Genomic DNA, 21,207 nt, shown 5'->3' with positions numbered 1-21,207 from the left:
TAGAGATATTACAGGTATTCAAATTAAAAACGAGCTTCATAAGATAAGTCTTTATGCAGATGATGTATTCATTTTCCTTCCAAACTCTCAATCCTCCCTATCTCACACAATTTCAGTCATAGAAAGATTTTCATCAATCTCCATTAACTGGTCAAAATCCACAGTCCTGCCTATAAACTGCGATTTTCAAAATGCGCCAACTACTACATTACAATCAGGAAATATCAAATATTTAGGTATAAATATTTCCCCCAGGCTGTCAAACCTGCAAAAATTAAACTTTGCTCCACTTATTAAAACAATAGAAGACGATCTTATACGGTGGAAAACCCAGCCCATGTCACTCATGGGGAGGGTGGCCTCTATCAAAATGATGGTTCTACCCAAAATTAACTATTTTTTCTCAATGATCCCCTATAAACCCTCTTCTGCCTGGTTCAATTCATTAAATTCACACATTTCCAAATTTTTATGGCAGGATAAACCACCAAGAATTAGTATAAAAACCTTACAAAATACTAAACAATGTGGAGGTTTAGATTTGCCAAATTTTTACTACTACTTTCTTGCCAATAGATTACAATATGTTTTGAAATGGATTAATCCCAGCCCGTTAGACAGACTATGGCTAAATGTAGAACAGGAGTTCTGTGATAATTTAGATATCTCCGATTTGCCATTTATCAGCTCTAGCATCAAACACCATAAATGTTTCCTAAGTATTAATATTAGAACATCTCTGACAGCCTGGTGGAACTTTCTTAAATTAAACAAATCCCCGCTAACCCCATGCCAACGAACGCCCATCTGGAACAATCCAGACATCCTACTGAACAAGAAAGTGTTATGTGGGGATAAAGGCATACGGTATCTAGAGCATATTATCCAAAATGGACAATTTATTCCATTTGAAGAACTTGTCTCAGAGTACAATATTCAGAGAAGCAAGTTTCTAGAGTATCAGCAACTTAAATCTATAATAAGGGGTAAATACAGACATGATGAATTAAATCTACAATTACCTACAAAGGTAACCCAACTACTGAGAATCCATGCGCCTAAAACAATGTCAAAAATATATAGATCAGTGTCAGATTTAAACGACTCAATATCTCTCCCAACCTCAAAATGGGAAATTGATTTATCGATTAGTATAGACCAGAACATCTGGACACAAATATGTTTAAATACTTTTAGAATGACCAAAAAACCCAATCTGCAACTCATACAATATAAGACTCTCCATAGAACACACTACACAGGACAAAGGATGTTCAAGATGGGCCTCATAGAATCCGACACCTGCCCTTACTGCACAAATAATACACCAGATAACTATATGCACGCTATGTGGGAATGCACAGCTGTTCACCTATTTTGGCAGAGGGTATGCGAAGACTTATCTACGTATTTAGGGTATAATATTCCGGCCTCCCCGAGATTATGCTTGCTAGGCGATGTAAGTAATATGGATCTGGAGGGTAGTGCAACACAAATGGTTCTCACTGCCTTGTGCATCGCCAAGAAAACTATTCTTGTGAATTGGAAATCAAAAAACAATCTGAGTATTAATCAGTACAAAGGTCTCTTGTTGGACCACATTAGTATGGAGCGAATGTCTGCTTCCTCCAAGAATCAATTGGCCAATTTCAACTCTGTCTGGTCCCCAATAATTGACTCCATCACTTAGTAGGTGTGTGGCGTCATGGCTTTGTTGTTCCTTGTGTCCCTTGAGTGTTGGGGGGGCTCTGGGGGGCGTGGGGGCCGGTGGCTCCGTGGGGCTGGGGGCCTGCGGTTCCTGGGCTGGGGGTTGTGGGTCGCCCCTGGGTTGGCGGGGTGGGGGGGCTGGGGGCGTCTACCCGGTGGGCGCGGGGGGGGCCTGGCGGCCCGGGCGGAGGGCGCCGGCCCTGGCCGGGTGGCTAGGGCCTCATGGGTGCGGGATGGGGCTCGGGGCTCCGGGGGGCCCGCTGGTGGGGTGGGGGCCTCGTCTGTGCCGGGGGGGCCGGTCTCCCCCTGGGCGCCCCTTCCCATGTGGGACTGACTAGGGTGTCGCTCTGGGAGCCTCTGGGCATGCTGGCCTCTGGGGGGAGGGCACCGGGGCAGGGTACAGAGGGTACAGGTCCCAGTTCAGTCTGTCTGGCGAGTGTAGGTGTTTGTATGAGAGCGGCTCATCAGCGAGGCCTTCGCAGATGAGGCTCCGGATACCCCCCTCGGGTTGGGGCGGGGGTGCTGCGGCGGGGGGGGTAGCGCCCCCGTGGGCGTTGGCACCCCGCATCCGGGCGCGTCGTGCTGGATGCCCGCTGCCCTGCTGCAGTACCACCTATTCCCCCACAGCCCCCTACAGCCCACACCCACCTACACCACACTCCATATAGGTATTGGGGGGTGATCAGCTACTCACCCCCCATCTCTTTTAATTCCACTTTAGACACCACACCCACAACACCACACTGCATCACACAGAGGGAAGGGGGGGGGGTGACTAGCCACTCACCCCCCTCTGTATTATTTTAATTGCACTTTAGACATACATTCATGTCACACCACTCTTTCACATAGGGCATTGGAGGGTGGGGGGAGCTGTGCAGGTCCTGGGTCGGCTGCTTTGGCAGCCCACAGCTGGACAGCGCGACTCCCTTCCCCTCTATTTTAACTCCACTTTAGACATTGAGGGCCTGTGGGGGCTCTGGCTGGGGTATCCATCCCCCACTTGAGTCCCCCCACATTTTAACTGCACCCTAGCTCCACACACACGCCCATTCCCACTGACCAAGGGGGGTGGTGGGCGGACCGGGGGAGTTGGGGGATGGGGGGGCGGCGGGTGTTGGCTGGCGGGCCCGGGTGCGGGGCGGCGCCGTCCGCGGGGGGCTGCCGGCCTTCGGCGGGGTGCCCGCTCGCCTACGATCTGGGGGGGTGGAAAACATACTCTGTCCACTGGGCAAGCCCAGGGCATCTGCGGCCGGACCTCAAAGACGAGCAAGTGTGACTGGGAGTGTGTGTCTGAGAGTGTGTATGAGTGCATGCATGGATCTGTGTGTCTGCAGGTTTGTCCTGGTACGGGGAGCACGTGGATGATGGGGCGGTGTGGGGGCGGCAGTGCGGGGACTTGGGGGAGGGAGGGTGCGGGGGCTGGGGAGGGAGGGTTGGGATCTGGGCTTGGGGGAGGAGGGGCAGGGGCGGGTGTGCTTGGTGGCTCTCGGGGCGTCCCCCTGGTCCCCCGGGTGGGGGTCTTGGGGGGGGGTGTGCGGGTGGTCCGGGGTCCGGGCTCTGTCCGTGCCTGCGTGGCCGGCCTCCCGGGGGGGGAGGAACTGCCTCTGAAGAGGAAACCCGTCGTGACCCGTCGGGGCTCTCCCGGCCGTCTGGGGGCCCCAGGGCGGTGTTGTTGTGGCCTCGCACACTCACTGGGAATCATTCCATGTTAATCTGCACACTCATACATACACTCACAACACACAAACATACACATATGTGTACACACACACACATACACGTATGCGTACACACACACACATACACGTACATATGCACACGCACACACATACTGTACACACACTTTCATATCAACACACATACACTTAGAATGCACACACACACAGACATGCACACACACACACACACACACACAAGAGAGCCTAGGGCTCTCTTCCCCTATTTTATCCCTCTTTCCCCTTGTCTGGGTGTGTGTGTGTGTGTGAAAGTTGATGTGTGGCTTCCACTCCCTCCTCTCAGATGCAGATACGGGTACAACGATATTTAGACAGTGTTCCTGGTGGTCTGCTTATGCATATATATTTATTTTCTTTCGTTGGTATTAACGTATTTAATTCCAGAAGCAGATACTGGCACAAGCACATTCCCATGTCATAATGGTACCACTGGTTTCTTTGTGTGTATACTGTTTGTGTGTGTCCCTGGATCGTATCTTTCAGATTGAGCAGCTGGTGTGATGATACGGTGTAAAGCAGCAAGATGCAGAAGCTGTCCTTTTATCACTCTTTCCTTTTTGTTCTACTGTTTGTTATGTATTATTTCTCTTTCCCTGTCTCTCTCTCTCTCTCTGACCCCCCTCCTTATTTTATTTTTATTTTTATTATGTATTTATTTATTTTTCTACTTCCTCTGTCTCTCACCCCTTTCTCTCCTTTCTCACTTTCTCTCTCTATCTCTTTCCCACTAACCCCCCCTGTCAGCTCTGGCTTTGTGGCGCATTGACATAAAAATGATTAATAAAGAGTATATCTCAAGTAACAAGAGGAGCTTAAATCCGAAGCTCCACTTCTTAAAATAAAAGTGTTGGCACAATAAGGCACCCAGACTAACATCCTGCTTGCTAAACTGCCGGACACGACAAGGGGAAAAAAAAAAAAAAAAAAAAAGGAAGAGCAGGTTCCATGTTTCTCGTTATTATGTCCTACGTATTTGGTCAGAGTTCTGCTGTAAAACCACAAAAAAGTTATCTCAGTAAGGGTCTGCAAAGGGGTGTATAGTTCTTTCCATTTGCAGCCAAGTATGCGGATGTCAGTGTCCCCTGTAACAGACTGGCATCCTGCCCATTGAGTTTCCTGCCTCGTCCCTCATTCATCCTGTGGTATCTATTGCTGAAGCATGGGCGTCTCCGTCATTAAATCTGAGGGGGACGTGTCCTCCTCACATTTCATAATCATTTGTTTGGACCCCCCCACATTTAACATTTAACCCCCCGCCAGTGTGTCCCCCCCACATTCAAAATGCTTCTGACACCCCTGTGCTGAAGCAGCAGAGTTGGGTAATTCAGGTTCAGAGAGTAAAAATCCAGACCGGGATTTTGTTTCAACCAACCAGTTGAGCATAAAGAGTTACAGTCACAGAGTATTCAACTGGTTGGTTGAAGCAAAATCCCGGTCTGGATTTTTACTCTCTGAACCTAAATTACCCAACTCTGCTGCCTCAGCACAGGGGTGTCAGATGGACCAGAATTACCCAACTGATAGTAGATGGCTGATGGCTGAAATTGGAGACAATTAAATTGCTGTAATCATGGTGTGATATTAGACAAACTACAGAGATTCAAGCGTAGCTGATGTCACAAGTAAGTTGTCTAAGATACTATGATTGTTATACTACAACTTCATAATGTATAACATTTCCTTAAGAAACTCTATTGCAGAAAGTGCAAGCAACAGCATCTATCAGTGCCCACACTAACCTGTTTGGTTTCTCCTTTCCACAGAAGACAAACCTGTCATCCTGGTGTTCATGCACCAGTGTCAGAGCCCCAGTCACAAGACCAACGTCACAGTGCAAATGTCCAGGACCAACACAGTGGAGAAAATTACCCACTGTGCCTTCCACAAATCATTAGAGCTGCCGCAATGCCAGGAAACTGAGGAAGCAGTCAGCAAAGTGTATTTACTGTAGCACTGCAGAGGTACAAGTTCAGAAACAGGCCCTCTGCTGGGGAACCGAGTATTATAACACAAATGATGTGCACACACCCAGGATATTAATCAGTTTAATTAGTTATCCTCAAAAATTGCAAGCACAACATGTGATTACTCTGCTGTGGGTGGAGAATATTTATAATTGAGAAATACCCAGATACCAAATATGCAAGAAATAATGTGCACGAGTTAAAGATATACAAGCTATAAAGCAAGAAATTAAACTGCAAGAAATTACACAGTTTACATATCAACAATTCAGGCGGATATTGAAAATCTTAATAATATAGTATATGTATAATTTGATAATATGAGGGGCCGTTTAGGAAATATTTCAGACAAAAAACAAACACATTTGAAACACATACACATTCACATATGAAACTGTCACGCATGCATCCATACTACTGAAAACTCACACATACAGTACATATATGAAACAATCATACAGATACGTGTAAAGGCCGATTTCCTCAGTTGTGTACGTGTGATGGGAGGCTGAAGGAGAACTATTATTACAAGCGACATGGCTCGGCGTCCCACTATTACAATACTTTTGTCTAAAATCTCTGGTGCTCATTTAACTTGTCAGGGTTTATTAGCGGGATAACTTTTCATTGTTTTTTATTTGATTTTTTAATGTCTGAAATGTAATTTTTATTTGACTGCACTAATTACAGACGTCGGCAGCGCTACTGAAATGACAGCTTGTTAAATATAATTATCTCCGTAGTGGGACCATACATAGCCTATACGTGCACATGCGAACTTTCAGAAGTTAATTAAAATTCGCACGTGAATAAATTATGAAAAACAGGAGGTATGCAACAATGCGGCAATAAACTCAAAATGCTGAACCAATATCTCTGTACATCTGAAATCGCCCGTTTTCGTAGCTATTAATAGCCTACTTTCAGGGACGTGCACAGACATTTTGAGGGGCAGGGGCTCAAGTGAAATAAAGGGCACTCTCATAATTACGTATTTTTTTTCTTTTTTTAAACAAAAAAGTATATATATTAACGCAACACTGACTTCCTTTTTAAAAAAATAATTTAAAAAGTTAATTTTATCTTCCTCAAACTCATGCAATTGTTTAATTTTCAAAAGATGTCTACAAAATAATCAGTTCACACAGAAACCATGGTCTCCTTAGTATTCACTAGGTTTATAGAGCAGCAAAGGAAACCATTCCACAATGTGCATGTTTTGAAAACATTTTCTATGCTACTAGTTTCAAGTATATATTTAGATTAGAATAACCAAAATAACTGCATCAAGCAGAGGGGTGTGTTTTACTAATAATTTGTTTATTTTTTGCACAAGGCACTACATCATTTTAATTATTTTGGTGTTATCAGAACACATAACACTTTTAAATCAACACAAATATTCACGCTAAACTGAAGAGGGTTGTTGCTGGTATTTTGTTAACTTTACTGACACTTTTTAGAGTGTATCTATCCTCCATCTGTTTGCATCTGTAGATTTCTTCTAAATTCACCAATTTATGCTATGATATATGCTTATTAGTAACTTTATTAAGCTTATTTAGTAAGCTTATTACTAACTTATTTTATTACATGATGGCTTGGTTGAATTCCAATGTAGAATGCGGTCTGTTATTTCTTGATAAAAGACCGCTGTGCGGAGTATAACAGAACATGAAAAACAGAGCGTTGCTATGGACTCACAGGATTCTAACCGTAGAGACGGAGTGTACTATTTTCTTTAGCGGAAGCAATACAATCAGGCTTAAATCAATAAACTCCCTTTTAATATTTTGTGTCAAAATAATTATTTATTTGGTAGGTAGCCATGTAATAAGTGGGATAATATATAGCGATTATCCCTTACACATTAGCTAGTCTAGTAGCTCATGAGGCATGCATGCTAGCAAAACACAGGTTAACTATATATTTGTCTTTGGCTAATCAGCAGTAAATTCGAGCCTTATTCGAGGCACTGGTAGTTTAATCTTTTGTTCATCACCAGCTCCACTCACCTCAGCACAAGCCAAGAAAAACACTGCTGGGAGGGGCTGCTGTTGCCTGCAGGTGTGTGTGTATATGATGTGCGCCGCTGCGCGGGGGTGGGGGGGGGATGTTCACTTCAGAACTCCTGACCTGATATTTAGATATACTATTCTTCAATAAATATATTTGTTTGACAGGGAAGCTGTGCGCAAACAGGAATATATATTATTTTTCAAAAAAAAAAAAAAGAAAAAAAAGCACCCCAGAAAAAAGGGCACTTTCTCTCCAGGAATAAAAAGGGCAGGTGCTCAAGCCCCCTTTGATCTCTATGTGTGCACGTGCCTGCCTACTTAGCACACAAATGATTTAGCATGTGAAAATCTTATCGAATGTGAAAATGACTTTAGCGCGGTAGGCTAACGTGACGCTTGCATAGCGGATCTTTCATCTGTTTCATTTTCACTTTCGTACTGTACATAGAGTGGAATCGACACCTAAGGAAATAAAGCCAAATAGCCTACATAAAATAACCATGTGTAATCCGGTAAGCTGCGTCCGCAATGTATTATTTGAGTAACAGCATCCGGCTGCTGTAATTATTCTAAAATTTTAGTTTTAAGAAATGAAAGTAGACTATAACTGCCGACTGTAAATATGACAAATATGAAAAATAAAACGTGACACGTTTAATTTATAGTTATAGGCTAGTAGCCTATATATAGCATCCAATAGTATAAAATGCATTACGACGTAATCTTTTCCCTCATAGGAATGTCATTCTGAAGTTATGTCCTAATTAAATTAAAATCAAGGGAGTAGATGTGGGTTTGGTCGGTAGATTCATGCCCTATGGATAATGTGTGAGTAGCCTACCGGGTGTTTTTAGATAAGGTGCGGAGGTGCGGAGCTGATTTCTTCCCGACAAATTTTGAACCGATCCTACGCCTTCGTCTACATCTTTTTGTTCCAAAACTAAATTACTCGATTTTATTACTATTTGTGGAATGTAGTCTGTACAAATGTTGTCACTGTGTATGATTTCAGACGAATCTGCCGAGCTGTTGCTCTCGAATCATGAACGCAATTCGTGGTAAGTTTGCCGATTGTAATACGGTAGACATAGGCCTAATAAATTTACAAACGCAGACACAGTCATAATAATAATAATAATAATAATAATAATAATAATAATAATAACATTTTTAGTAGGCCTAGTGAAATGAACCTGAAATTGAATCAATAGGTTTCATATCTCTAAATGGACAGAAAGGCATCTCTCAAAATCTTCAGATATCAAGTTAAATCCCCAACTCTCTCTCTCTCTCTCTCTCTCTCTCTCTCTCTCTCTTTCTCTCATAAATTCATGCAAAATGTTATTGTTTTTAGTTTTAGTCATCCTCAGTTTTAGTCATCTTCATCATTTAACAGTAATCATTTAACAAAGTATTAAATTAATTGTAGGCTAATTACTACAACTGACTTAGGATGCAAATATTTTACAGATTTTTTTTGCTGCTTGTGGCGTGCGATTTGTTGCCTATGTTGTTGTTGTCCCTCTTCCAACAATAACTATGACATTCTGCATGATTCCATTCCAGGTAAGTTGTCCGGCGATTCTCAAGTTTGACATCTTACATTTTAATTAGATCACTTTTAGTCAGTTTCAACAAAAGTCTGTTTCTGTATTTTACAACTAAATTCCAGAACTGATCATCGTGTCATATCCTGTTTAATTATGTTCCAGTTACTTCACAGAATATCATCCAAGGTGAAAAATGCCCTTCCTGTTCACAAGAGTTGTAAATTATTTTAAAATTCTTTTTTTCTTCCCCAATGAAAGTCCACGTGCTGGTTGCTGGAGAAACTTTCCAGACCCATGAAACCTTCATGCAAAAGCTGAAGATAAACCCCTGCAGTGCAGAGAGCAGCAGCATCATCCTGATCTTCTGTCCTGTTGTTTCTCGGATTGGGACAGACATGGATGCAGCCATGGACAGAGTTACAGGTGAGACAGGATTCAGTCTGTGCTGTATGTCACCTTTGCCCTGAAATCCAAATGATACAACAAAGAGGTATTATGCAGTTCATCTCTACACAGAGGATGTTGTGAATTATTTAAGGTAAGTTACCTATCAGAAGTTCTTCTGTGAAAATACAGTCAGATCTGCTAAGTTCTCCAAGTTTTGCAAATTGATCTGACTCTAAAATGAGTCTGACACGTTTGCAAATTATATGTCTTTGTTTTAATTGCCAGGTAATCTGGTAGAGTAAGTAAATAGAAATTGAATTTACTTTTAAAATAATTGGGCTGCCACAGAACTTGACATTCAGTATAATGGAATCAAACAAAGGAATGTATGTTAGATTAAATATAAACCTGACCGCTCATGTTGCGTGTAATAACAGCCCAGGTCTATGCAATCATATACGCTTCTGGGAAAAAAATGGGCCAAAGCTTAATGTTCTGCTATTAGGGTTTGGCCCAGTTTTTGCCCAGTAGTATATTTAAGCCAGTAATGCTTGGTACTTTTCTGCAACACATAGTGCTTCTACAACACTGCACATGCATTATTTAAGCAGTATTGAATCTGAATCATCATCATTTGTTTTTTACGAAATCTATAATAAGCACACAGTTTAGATTGGACTCTGAATATATGTAATAAATTTAGTTTATTCAAAGGACCTTGGCTTTTATAGGTTTTCTATCCATCCTTCCATGACAATTTGTGCACTACAGGTTAATACTGAGCCAAGAGCCAATCCTAGGAATCAAACAGCTTTTCTTTGTTTTCACCTTATTTAAGATGTAAAAACCCATGAGGGGAAGCAACAGCATCTATCAGTGCCCACAGTAACCTGTTTGGTTTCTCTCTTCCACAGAAGATAAACCTGTCATCCTGGTGTTCATGCACCACTGTCACCACCCCAGTCACATGACCAACATCACAGTGCAACCATCCAGGAGCAACATAGTGCAAGTTGTCCACTGTGCCTTCCATGAATCTAGAGGGCTGCTGGAATGCAAGGAAAATGAGGAGGCCGTCGACAAGGTGCTTTCAGCACTGCTGAGGTAACACTGATGAAACAGACCCTCTTGAGGGGAAGGAAGTATTAAAACAAAGAGTGTACACACATTCGGGATATTAATCAGTTATCCTGCTATTGGACTGCTACAGATAAAATTTGCCAAACGGGGAGGCCAGCAACCAAAAATCAATATACACTTTATTATAGAATATTCATCAAATCATCATGCACCCTACTGTTTCTGAATCACTGATCTGTACAGTGTTCCTGGGAAGTTTACAAATGGATCATGCTTAGCGAGGTGGTAGATAAGACGGCAGGCAGCTGTGCTCACAAGATGGCGGCTGCAGGCTCCATTATGTTCTCAGCTGCCCTCTTGCACTTCCAGTTTCACTGCCCTATGTACTGCAGCTCTAATTTCGGATTGATCTGTGACCTACCAGGGAAGAGATTTTCAAATGTACATTTATAATGTTTTTGTGGGGAAGTAATAAGATCCATCAAAGTTCAAATATTGTGAATACTTCGCATCACAAAGTGCCATAGCGAATGATTTCAGATCTTATGGAATGATTTTGAGAACCATGCACCAAATGGCCGCCTTCTATTTCGTCTGGAAATATTAATGGATAGTTTACTTCAGCTCAGTGCTGATATGAGTGTGGACTTTGACCCAGCTGTGTTTTAATTACGGTCACATTATTTGCGCTTTGCTGATACTCTGTCAAATGTTCCGCACCTAAAATGCATGGTGCACGCATACATAAATGAACCCATTGTTCATTTATCAGAAGAAAAATGACAGACTAAGCGATCATGCATAGGAAAATGCATGGTCAGCATCGGGGGGGGGGGGGAGGGGGCCCCAATGAGCCAATCTGCAGTTCTCTCCCAGCATATTGGATATGGATAATCTGCTTATCTAATGCTTCGGCACCCCCCCCCCCCCCCATTAACAACTTTTACCAAATTTATATCGATATGCTTTTATCGTGCATTAAAATTAGGGCTCTTAAAGATTTTTAATAGAAACCAATAGTATTACTTCCTGGTTGTCAACAACACGTGATTTTGCCAAATCCATAAATAAAATCAAATAACTTAGCGTCTCATAGGGAATTTAATGGAGGTTCATTTTTTTTTCTTAAAACATAGACAAAAAACTCACAGTTTTAAAATATCATAATTTGCGATATTTGTTTTATTTTTTTTTAAGAGTAATAACTTAAAATGAGGATCTTTCCATTTAAAACGCACTTTAAATGATTGTCAGGCTTCTGCTGTTAGACCCATTTGTCAAAAAGGTTTTAGATTTAGATTTTAGTTTGTTTGTTCATGAACATGCACCTTCTGCTTTAAGAGCTGAGGCTGTTGGGAATAATGGAAATGGCTGTACTGAATACTTTTAGTTGTATATTTGCCAGCAGAGAAGGAAACCTTGTGTTTGAGTTTCATTTTGAATACATCGTTTAGAGGAAAGTGTGGGTGGCCTCTCACATGTCATGCAGCCCCCCCCCATGAAAATCTTGGGCCCATCTGTAACATTTGTTCATTGCGCCAGAAAGCAGCCCCTCCGAGCCAAGACATTAGTAGTAGAGCCAAAATGATCCCACCTCTTATAACCAATCCTGCACTGAGTGAGGTTAGAACTGCCTACCTAATGAACATACCGAGACAGAAATACAACAAAAACATTAAGATGCTGACCCCCGTCCACCATCTAACGTGGCTACAACGGGAATGTCAGAACTGGACCTTGGGGCAATAGAAGAAAGTCACCTGGTCCAATGAATCTTGTTTTACATAATGTCACATCTGTGCCTCATGTGGATGTCGGCGATTTGTAGTTTGTCCCTCCTCAGACCAGTGACCACCATGACTGACTGGGAGCTACCCACAAGCCTTGCCCTTTCGGAGATGTTCTGACCCAGTCATCTGGCCATAATGATTTGGGCCCTGTCAGAGTCACTCAGATCTTTATCTCTGCCCATTTTATCTGCATTCGATGTGTCAGTCTTGATACGCACTGTTTTTACAAGATGGTCAACATTATTTGTTTCAGTCAGGGGTGGTCATAATGTTCTGGCTCATCTGCGGACGTATACTGTATATAACACATGCTGATATGTATAAATCTGTCATATTGTTAATTTTTTAAGGTCAGCAGTAAGAATCAGATTTTATAACATAATTTTATTACACACCCATGTCTGTTACACATACTCAGCAGGAATTTACATGCCGAGGTCCCACAATCCAAGGTCCTTTTGACGACATCAGATATGGAGAAACAACCAATGGGTGCTCAGGATGCCAATAGGCCAAACATCACCAGTGACAGCGAGCCAGTGGGTGAGGAGAGTGAATCTGATCAGTGCAAGGATCAACCAAAGAAAGACTCCTGTGGTTCTTCTGCAGGTAAAAGGTGTCTTGGGGCCTGACTGATCTCTGCACAGTTGTGTTCATATTGTGTCCAGATTCATATTACACCCCTCCAAACAAAAGACTCAGTCCCTGATCCAAAAATATTAGTAGTGCAATATAAGTAGATGTAACAATAAATAAATAAGTAGTAAATAAATAGTGGAATATGTGGATGGGGAAGTCAGTAGGATATGCAAATTGACAATAATACAGTATATAGTCTTGAAATTGTCTTGAAAGTGCAGGTACTATATTAACAATACAGTATTGTGGAATACAGTGGTTATGCAGTAGGTGGACAGGTACAGGGTACTGGCTGTTTATCAGTTTGATGGCCTGAGTAAAGAAGCTGTCTAAAGAAGCTGTCTGAAGCAGGAAGTACGGGTGGTGATGCACTGGTAGCGTTTTCCATATGCCATGTGGGTGAGGGGGATGTGAGCTGGGTGGCTGCTATTCCTGATGAAGGGTACAACTGGTATGGACTGTCCTTTATGGTAGTTTGAGGTCCTGAGTAGAGAGCTGCACTGGGATGATATCTATCCCTATCCGTCCCTGCGAACATCTCCACTGTCCCCACACCATCACCCGTGTGCAAGAAACCCATCCCCACTCCATCTCCTCAAGCAGCAGAACCATCCCAACCACATCCCCACATTCACCTACACACCAACAGTACCATACAAAATTAAACATGTCCATATTTGCCTTTAAATATCTTAATTATTAAAGGATTGAATTTCCATAATTTTCCACATTTGAGAGCGATGCACATACTGTAGTAGCTCAACTCTGTTTTCTTGTGTATTTAAACAAATAGTTCTTCAGCAGCCCTGTACAGCCCCAGGTTACACAGCAACAGCTGGTGTTTGGGTGAGAACAAATAATTTAACAGAACAAATGGACTTTGACTTTAACTGAATTGGCCTGTGCCCTCCACAATGTTTTTCTCCCCTTGACCTGAACACAACACAGAACATTACCAAATGTTACAGGAGAGGTGAAACAACCTCATTAAGTAGAACAACTGAAACAATAGTAGAAGAATACTAACAATACTAGAACTAGAATAAAACTTAAAAAAACAAATCTAGTCATAAAACTTACTGAACTAGACAGTATGGTGCTAGGCATGCTGGGTAATATAAATAAAGCTTGCTGAGAACTGAACTTAACAAGTAAAGTTTACTGTTGACTGATTACAGTTTGTAATGGTTGCTTTGGTAGATTTCTCAGATCAGGAATAAAATTCTCAACTACTTGTTCATTCTCGACACATTTTCAGAGTTTGCAACAACACAATGTATCAACATTCACCATACTAATGCAGTTTCTACAGATAGAATGTACATGCTAGGACAGTGTGTCCCAACCCAGCCCTTGAGGACCCCCAAAGAGCCCACGTATTAAGTCCTTCCCAGCTCCTAGCTAATCAAGAACCCCAAATGCCTGGTACATTCATGGTGGGATCTGGGAGGGAATAAAAATATGGACGGTCTGGGATCCCAGACGACTAGGTTAAGAAACACCACCATAGGGACTGTTTCAGCAGAATCATGGACAGCTGAAATAAAACCTACAACACATGGGAGTTATTATGTATGTTTCTACCCAGATCTAATAATCTTGAGTGAAGGTCAAGCTCCGGAGGTCCAAGAGTCCAATGTTGATGACACCAATGTGGATATGGAGGAGAAGCCAATGGCTGCCCAGGATGGCAAAAGGTCACACAACACCAACGACAGTGAGCGTCCTGGGAAGGGCACTGATCCAGCAGGTAAGGAGAGAGAATTGCATCAGAGGATGTTTGTAGTAGCAGTGGAACATTTCACTGGCCCCTGTGGAGGTAACGGGTGTGTTGGAGCTGGACAGAACTCTACATGCAAACAAACAGGAGGCCATGAGCACAATGTGTACAAGGATAAATAATCCAAATAACAGAATGATAACCACTAATCATTAAAAAGCTGAAGTGTTTACATGTTACAACGCAGGCTTGTATGATAATTATCTGTTTATTAGTTAGTTTTGTGTTATGCAGGTGTCTTTTGACAGGACTTATTTAATTTGAAATAACATATTTTACAATAAAATAATATAAATCTACGTGCCTTGATGATGTCATTCTTTCTATAGACTACCCTTCAGTTGTTTTTAAGCTTGGTAATAAACACAAATTGGTATAACATTTGACCTGAAATGAAATATTTATGGCAGAAATCTTTTCTAACGGAAATGCTGGTCTAGGGCCTAATGAGTAACAGTTACATTTGGAACAGCTGCAGTTATACTCCTAAAATGAAGTAGATGTTTCTGCAGTGAGACACAAGACAAATGAACGTTGCAACACAGAGATGATATATAATGCCTCTTCTAACCTTGATCTCATCCTCTTGTTTGAAGAACTTCCTGCTGAGGTCCCACAACCCGATGTTTGTATCGACAAGGACCGGAAGCAACAGCCGATATCGACCCAGGATACCGATAGCCTAAACATCAGCAATGACAACGCCATTCCTGGGAAGGGCACTGATCCTGCTGGAGAGGAGAGTGAATCTGATCAGAAGACGATTGTATCACCAATGGAACATTCCACTGGTTCATCTGGAGGTAAAGGGTGTCTTGAGGCCTGAGTGAACTTCACATGCATACAGACACTTGCCTCTCTGACCAGTGGACAGGTGGCTATGAGCACAATGTTTACAAATAACCGGATCATAAGTACTAATTCTTTGACCTTTCAAGTAAATGTTATATTTGGGACAGGAACTATTTTATATGCGATAGCATACTTTTGAATAAAATAATATACATTTAATGACTTGAAGATATAGGTTGATTGGTGAGTCTAAATTGGCCCTGTAGTCGTGTGAGTGTGCGTGTGAGTGTGCATGTGAGTGTCATTATGCGTGTGAGTGTCAGTGTGCGTGTGAGTGTCATTGTGCGTGTGAGTGTCAGTGTGCGTGTGAGTGTCAGTGTGCGTGTGAGTGTGCGTGTGAGTGTCATTGTGCGTGTGAGTGTGCGTGTGAGTGTCAGTGTGCGTGTGAGTGTCAGTGTGAGTGTGCGTGTGAGTGTGCATGTGAGTGTCATTGTGCGTGTGAGTGTCAGTGTGCGTGTGAGTGTCAGTGTGCGTGTGAGTGTGCGTGTGAGTGTCAGTGTGCGTGTGAGTGTCAATGTGTGTGTGAGTGTGTGCGCCCAGCAGTGTGTTAGCGACTGCCCAGGGTTGGTTCCCGCCTCCTCCCATTGTTCCCGGGATAGGCTCCGGTCCCCCCCGCGACCCCAATTGGGATTCAGAGGTTTCAGACAATGGATGGATGGATGGATGGATGACTTGAAGATATTCTTTCTTTAAACTGCCTATCAGTTGTTTTTAAGCTCAGTAATGAACACAGAAGTACAGTATAACGTTTCACCTGAAATTTTCCCATTTGTCCACGACACTGAAATCCTCCATGATATATTTACGGCAGAAATCTTTTCTAACGGAAATGCTGGTCTAGGGCCTAATGAGTAACAGTTACATTTGGAACAGCTGCAGTTATACTCCTAAAATGAAGTAAATGTTTCTGCAGTGAGACACAAGACAAATGAACATTGCAACACAGAGATGATATATAATGCCTCTTCTAACCTTGATCTCATCCTCTTGTTTGAAGAACTTCCTGCTGAGGTCCCACAACCCGATGTTTGTATCGACATGGACCGGAAGCAACAGCCGATATCGACCCAGGATACCGATAGCCTAAACATCACCAATGACAACGCCATTCCTGGGAAGGGCACTGATCCTGCTGGAGAGGAGAGTGAATCTGATCAGAAGACGATTGTATCACCAATGGAACATTCCACTGGTTCATCTGGAGGTAAAGGGTGTCTTGAGGCCTGAGTGAACTTCACATGCATACAGACACTTGCCTCTCTGACCAGTGGACAGGTGGCTATGAGCACAATGTTTACAAATAACCGGATCATAAGTACTAATTCTTTGACCTTTCAAGTAAATGTTATATTTGGGACAGGAGCTATTTTATATGCGATAGCATACTTTTGAATAAAATAATATACATTTAATGACTTGAAGATATAGGTTGATTGGTGAGTCTAAATTGGCCCTGTAGTCGTGTGAGTGTGCGTGTGAGTGTCAGTGTGCGTGTCAGTGTGCGTGTAAGTGTCAGTGTGCGTGTGAGTGTCAGTGTGCGTGTGAGTGTCAGTGTGAGTGTCATTGTGCGTGTGAGTGACATTGTGCGTGTGAGTGTCAGTGTGCGTGTGAGTGTCAGTATGCGTGTGAGTGTCAGTGTGAGTGTCAGTGTGCGTGTGCGTGTGAGTGTCAATGTGCGTGTGAGTGTGTGCGCCCAGCAGTGTGTTAGCGACTGCCCAGGGTTGGTTCCCGCCTCCTCCAATTGTTCCCGGGATAGGCTCCGGTCCCCCCCGCGACCCCAATTGGGATTCAGAGGTTTCAGACAATGGATGGATGGATGGATGACTTGAAGATATTCTTTCTTTAAACTGCCTATCAGTTGTTTTAAGCTCAGTAATGAACACAGAAGTATAACGTTTCACCTGAAATTTTCCCATTTGTCTACGACACTGAAATCCTCCATGATATATTTACGGCAGAAATCTTTTCTAACGGAAATGCTGGTCTAGGGCCTAATGAGTAACAGTTACATTTGGAACAGCTGCAGTTATACTCCTAAAATGAAGTAGATGTTTCTGCAGTGAGACACAAGACAAATGAACGTTGCAACACAGAGATGATATATAATGCCTCTTCTAACCTTGATCTCATCCTCTTGTTTGAAGAACTTCCTGCTGAGGTCCCACAACCCGATGTTTGTATCGACAAGGACCGGAAGCAACAGCCGATATCGACCCAGGATACCGATAGCCTAAACATCACCAATGACAACGCCATTCCTGGGAAGGGCACTGATCCTGCTGGAGAGGAGAGTGAATCTGATCAGAAGACGATTGTATCACCAATGGAACATTCCACTGGTTCATCTGGAGGTAAAGGGTGTTTTGAGGCCTGAGTGAACTTCACATGGATACAGACACTTGCCTCTCTGACCAGTGGACAGGTGGCTATGAGCACAATGTATACAAATAACCGTATCATAAGTACTAATTCTTTGACCTTTCAAGTAAATGTTATATTTTGGACAGGAACTATTTTATTTGAGATAGCATACTTTAGAATAAAATAATATACATTTAATGACTTGATGATATAGGTTGATTGGTGAGTCTAAATTGGCCCTGTAGTCGTGTGAGTGTCAGTGTACGTGTGAGTGTCAGTGTGCGTGAGTGTGCGTGTGATTGTCAGTGTGCGTGTGAGTGTGCGTGTGAGTGTCATTGTGCGTGTGAGTGTGCGTGTGAGTGTCAGTGTGCGTGGGAGTGTGTGCGCCCAGCAGTGTGTTAGCGACTGCCCAGGGTTGGTTCCCGCCTGCTCCCATTGTTCCCGGGATAGGCTCCGGTCCCCCCCGCGACCCCAATTGGGATTCAGAGGCTTCAGACAATGGATGGATGGATGGATGACTTGAAGATATTCTTTCTTTAAACTGCCTATCAGTTGTTTTTAAGCTCAGTAATGAACACAGAAGTATAACGTTTCACCTGAAATCTTCCCATTTGTCCACGACACTGAAATCCTCCATGATATATTTACGGCAGAAATCTTTTCTAACGGAAATGCTGGTCTAGGGCCTAATGAGTAACAGTTACATTTGGAACAGCTGCATGAAGTAGATGTTTCTGCAGTGAGACACAAGACAAATGAACGTTGCAACACAGAGATGATATATAATGCCTCTTCTAACCTTGATCTCATCCTCTTGTTTGAAGAACTTCCTGCTGAGGTCCCACAACCCGATGTTTGTATGGACAAGGACCGGAAGCAACAGTCGATATCGACCCAGGATACCGATAGCCTAAACATCACCAATGACAACGCCATTCCTGGGAAGGGCACTGATCCTGCTGGAGAGGAGAGTGAATCTGATCAGAAGACGATTGTATCACCAATGGAACATTCCACTGGTTCATCTGGAGGTAAAGGGTATCTTGAGGCCTGAGTAAACTTCACATGGATACAGACACTTGCCTCTCTGACCAGTGGACAGGTGGCTATGAGCACAATGTATACAAATAACCGGATCATAAGTACTAATTCTTTGACCTTTCAAGTAAATGTTATATTTGGGACAGGACTTATTTTATTTGAGATAGCATACTTTTTCAATGAAATAATATACATTTACATGACTTGAAGATATAGGTTGATGAGATGTCTTGCTAGAGCTCAGCTTTGCATTTCATTTTAATGTACAAGGAATCATTCTGTTCCATATATCTGAGATTATTCTAAAGACTGGAAATTACATTTCCCACTGATTTGCCAAGTTCAATACCCATAAAATATTGTTCTATTGCAGATGGAGATCAGTAGAGCAGATTTTATTAGTTTCTTCATGCTTATTAATCACTTGTCTAAATGGTACATACCTAATGAAACCAGTGTTTGGTAGCCCAAATTCTTCTTTGATCTGGACAAATGACTTGATGTTATTTAAATCTATTAACTGGTGAAAATAAGTTTAGGCCAATATCTGAAGCCTGAATGCAATTGTTAAGTTGATATGGATTTAATTGCAGTTTAAAATGATAAGGAGATTTTAATCAATTTAATCTATAATTGTCAGTCTGCATGTGATTGATTCTGATGTTAGCTGTATATACACCACAATTTAGACTGGGAATGAATTGCCATATATGGAAGAAATAAAAACATAATGAATATGTACCAGATATAAAAATCACAAATAAATCGATCTAACAACTTATTTTTTACTAGTTTTTAGTCATGTGAAAACAGATTGCATGGATTTGGGGCAACAAACATTTCAATTAGATTCATTACTGAAAAAAACAGGCCATGAAGTTGAAGGTGTGTCTCACAGGAAGCCCACGCACAGGTGAAGGGAGATCGGGATGCGAATGCGAGTATTTATGAGGCACTTTCCCAACGAAGTTCACAATTCTAATTCCTGTTTCCAAGTTCCTGAGCCAATTCTACCAGTAATCTTTGTAGTTCCTGGTCACTTATGTGTTTCGCTTTCCAACTGCACAACAGGAGCCTTGACATTTTAGCTAATTAAACACGATGAAACTCAGAAAGCTTGTAGGTTAAAATTCACACAAAATTTTTAATTAAACTACACCAACTGCCCAAACCAATGGAGGATGACTAAGTCATTTTTGCTCATTATTTGATAGTTATTGGAGTCCAGCACTCTGTCACACGCAGTCCACTCACAGGTGAATAGTTATAGGACAAATAGGAGAATAAGAGGTTTATTAGACTAAGACTAGTAGACTAAGACAACTGAGGGAATGAGGAGGCCACGGACACCACCAGCAGCAATGAGGACGATGACACAACAACTGTAACAAATGCTTGACTCATCAGCCAGGGCCTAAGCCCTTACAAATAGGGGGAAACACAGGCACAACACGAGGGTAATCAGGGCGGGAAAATCGGTAATTACGATACACAATAGATAACACAAAGGGTGCAAACAATAGGTAAGTCTGACAGTACGTTACATTTCAGAAAAGGCGGGAGCTGAAGAATGAAATCTATTATTTCATTCTAACACCATACTCATTAGAAAAAATGTAATTACAAATGAGAAGTTAATCCGAGAATATCACCTGGCCAGTAAAGATGGTGTAGAGGATGGGGAGGCCAGGTTCACTACAATAATCTGGTTCATGTTTGCCCAGATACAAAAAAAATGCAATATCTTTAGATTTTGACAGCTTGTGAATGTGATTTTAGCATGAAGTGCATGAAAAACAAACATGCAAATAGGTCCACACATCTTGATTCATTTGGAGATTGATGATTTTGTTTTGCTCATTTGACACTCGATTTACTAAACCTGCACAAATTTGCTTAAATTCCCTGGACCTACTACCTACTAGCACCCCTGCTGAGATTTTCACAGGCCTTCAGCTCCATTGTTCTCCTGCTTTTGTTGTGCAAACACACCCATTACCTGTGAGGCCTGGCACATTTGCATTTGCTTACTCAGAGCAGCTCAAATCTAAGGCAGACCAAACCTCTGTGTGTGACATGGAAACCACCATAGCCTGCCATATCTATACAAAATATCCCTCACACTGACTGACCTGCAAATATGAAAGACACACATCCACAATATATGGATACACCAGTCTGTTTCAAACTTTACAGCGTTTGCAGACCCAGTGTCCATCGTCCCTGCATTTGGCACAGGTGAATTTCTGACATGTTGCACAGGTAAACCTGCTGCGATTCCTGTTGCAGCTCTCTTGCA

General features: G+C 42.3%; 1 protein-coding gene across 2 annotated transcripts in view; it reads left to right on the top strand.

The window, feature by feature from the left end:
• Positions 1-19,689, top strand: part of LOC111834254 (uncharacterized) — a 28,890-nt gene extending 9,201 nt beyond the window's left edge. Inside the window, exons 7-13 of one of the 2 annotated variants that reach the window (XM_072703127.1) lie at positions 10,280-10,469; positions 12,657-12,844; positions 14,463-14,624; positions 15,251-15,457; positions 16,504-16,710; positions 17,651-17,857; positions 18,692-19,689. In XM_072703127.1, the coding sequence (XP_072559228.1) occupies positions 10,280-10,469; positions 12,657-12,844; positions 14,463-14,624; positions 15,251-15,457; positions 16,504-16,710; positions 17,651-17,857; positions 18,692-18,921 (1,391 nt within the window). In that variant the 3' untranslated portion in view covers positions 18,922-19,689. Of the gene's footprint in view, positions 1-10,279; positions 10,470-12,653; positions 12,845-14,462; positions 14,625-15,250; positions 15,458-16,503; positions 16,711-17,650; positions 17,858-18,691 lie in introns of both variants that reach the window. The other variant, XM_072703125.1, reaches the window with a different exon arrangement.
• The last annotated feature ends 1,518 nt before the right edge of the window (positions 19,690-21,207 follow it).

The sequence above is a fragment of the Paramormyrops kingsleyae genome, chromosome 19 (genome assembly GCF_048594095.1).
Source record: "Paramormyrops kingsleyae isolate MSU_618 chromosome 19, PKINGS_0.4, whole genome shotgun sequence".
Lineage (NCBI taxonomy): Eukaryota > Metazoa > Chordata > Actinopteri > Osteoglossiformes > Mormyridae > Paramormyrops > Paramormyrops kingsleyae.
This window is presented reverse-complemented; position numbering and strand designations above follow the sequence as displayed.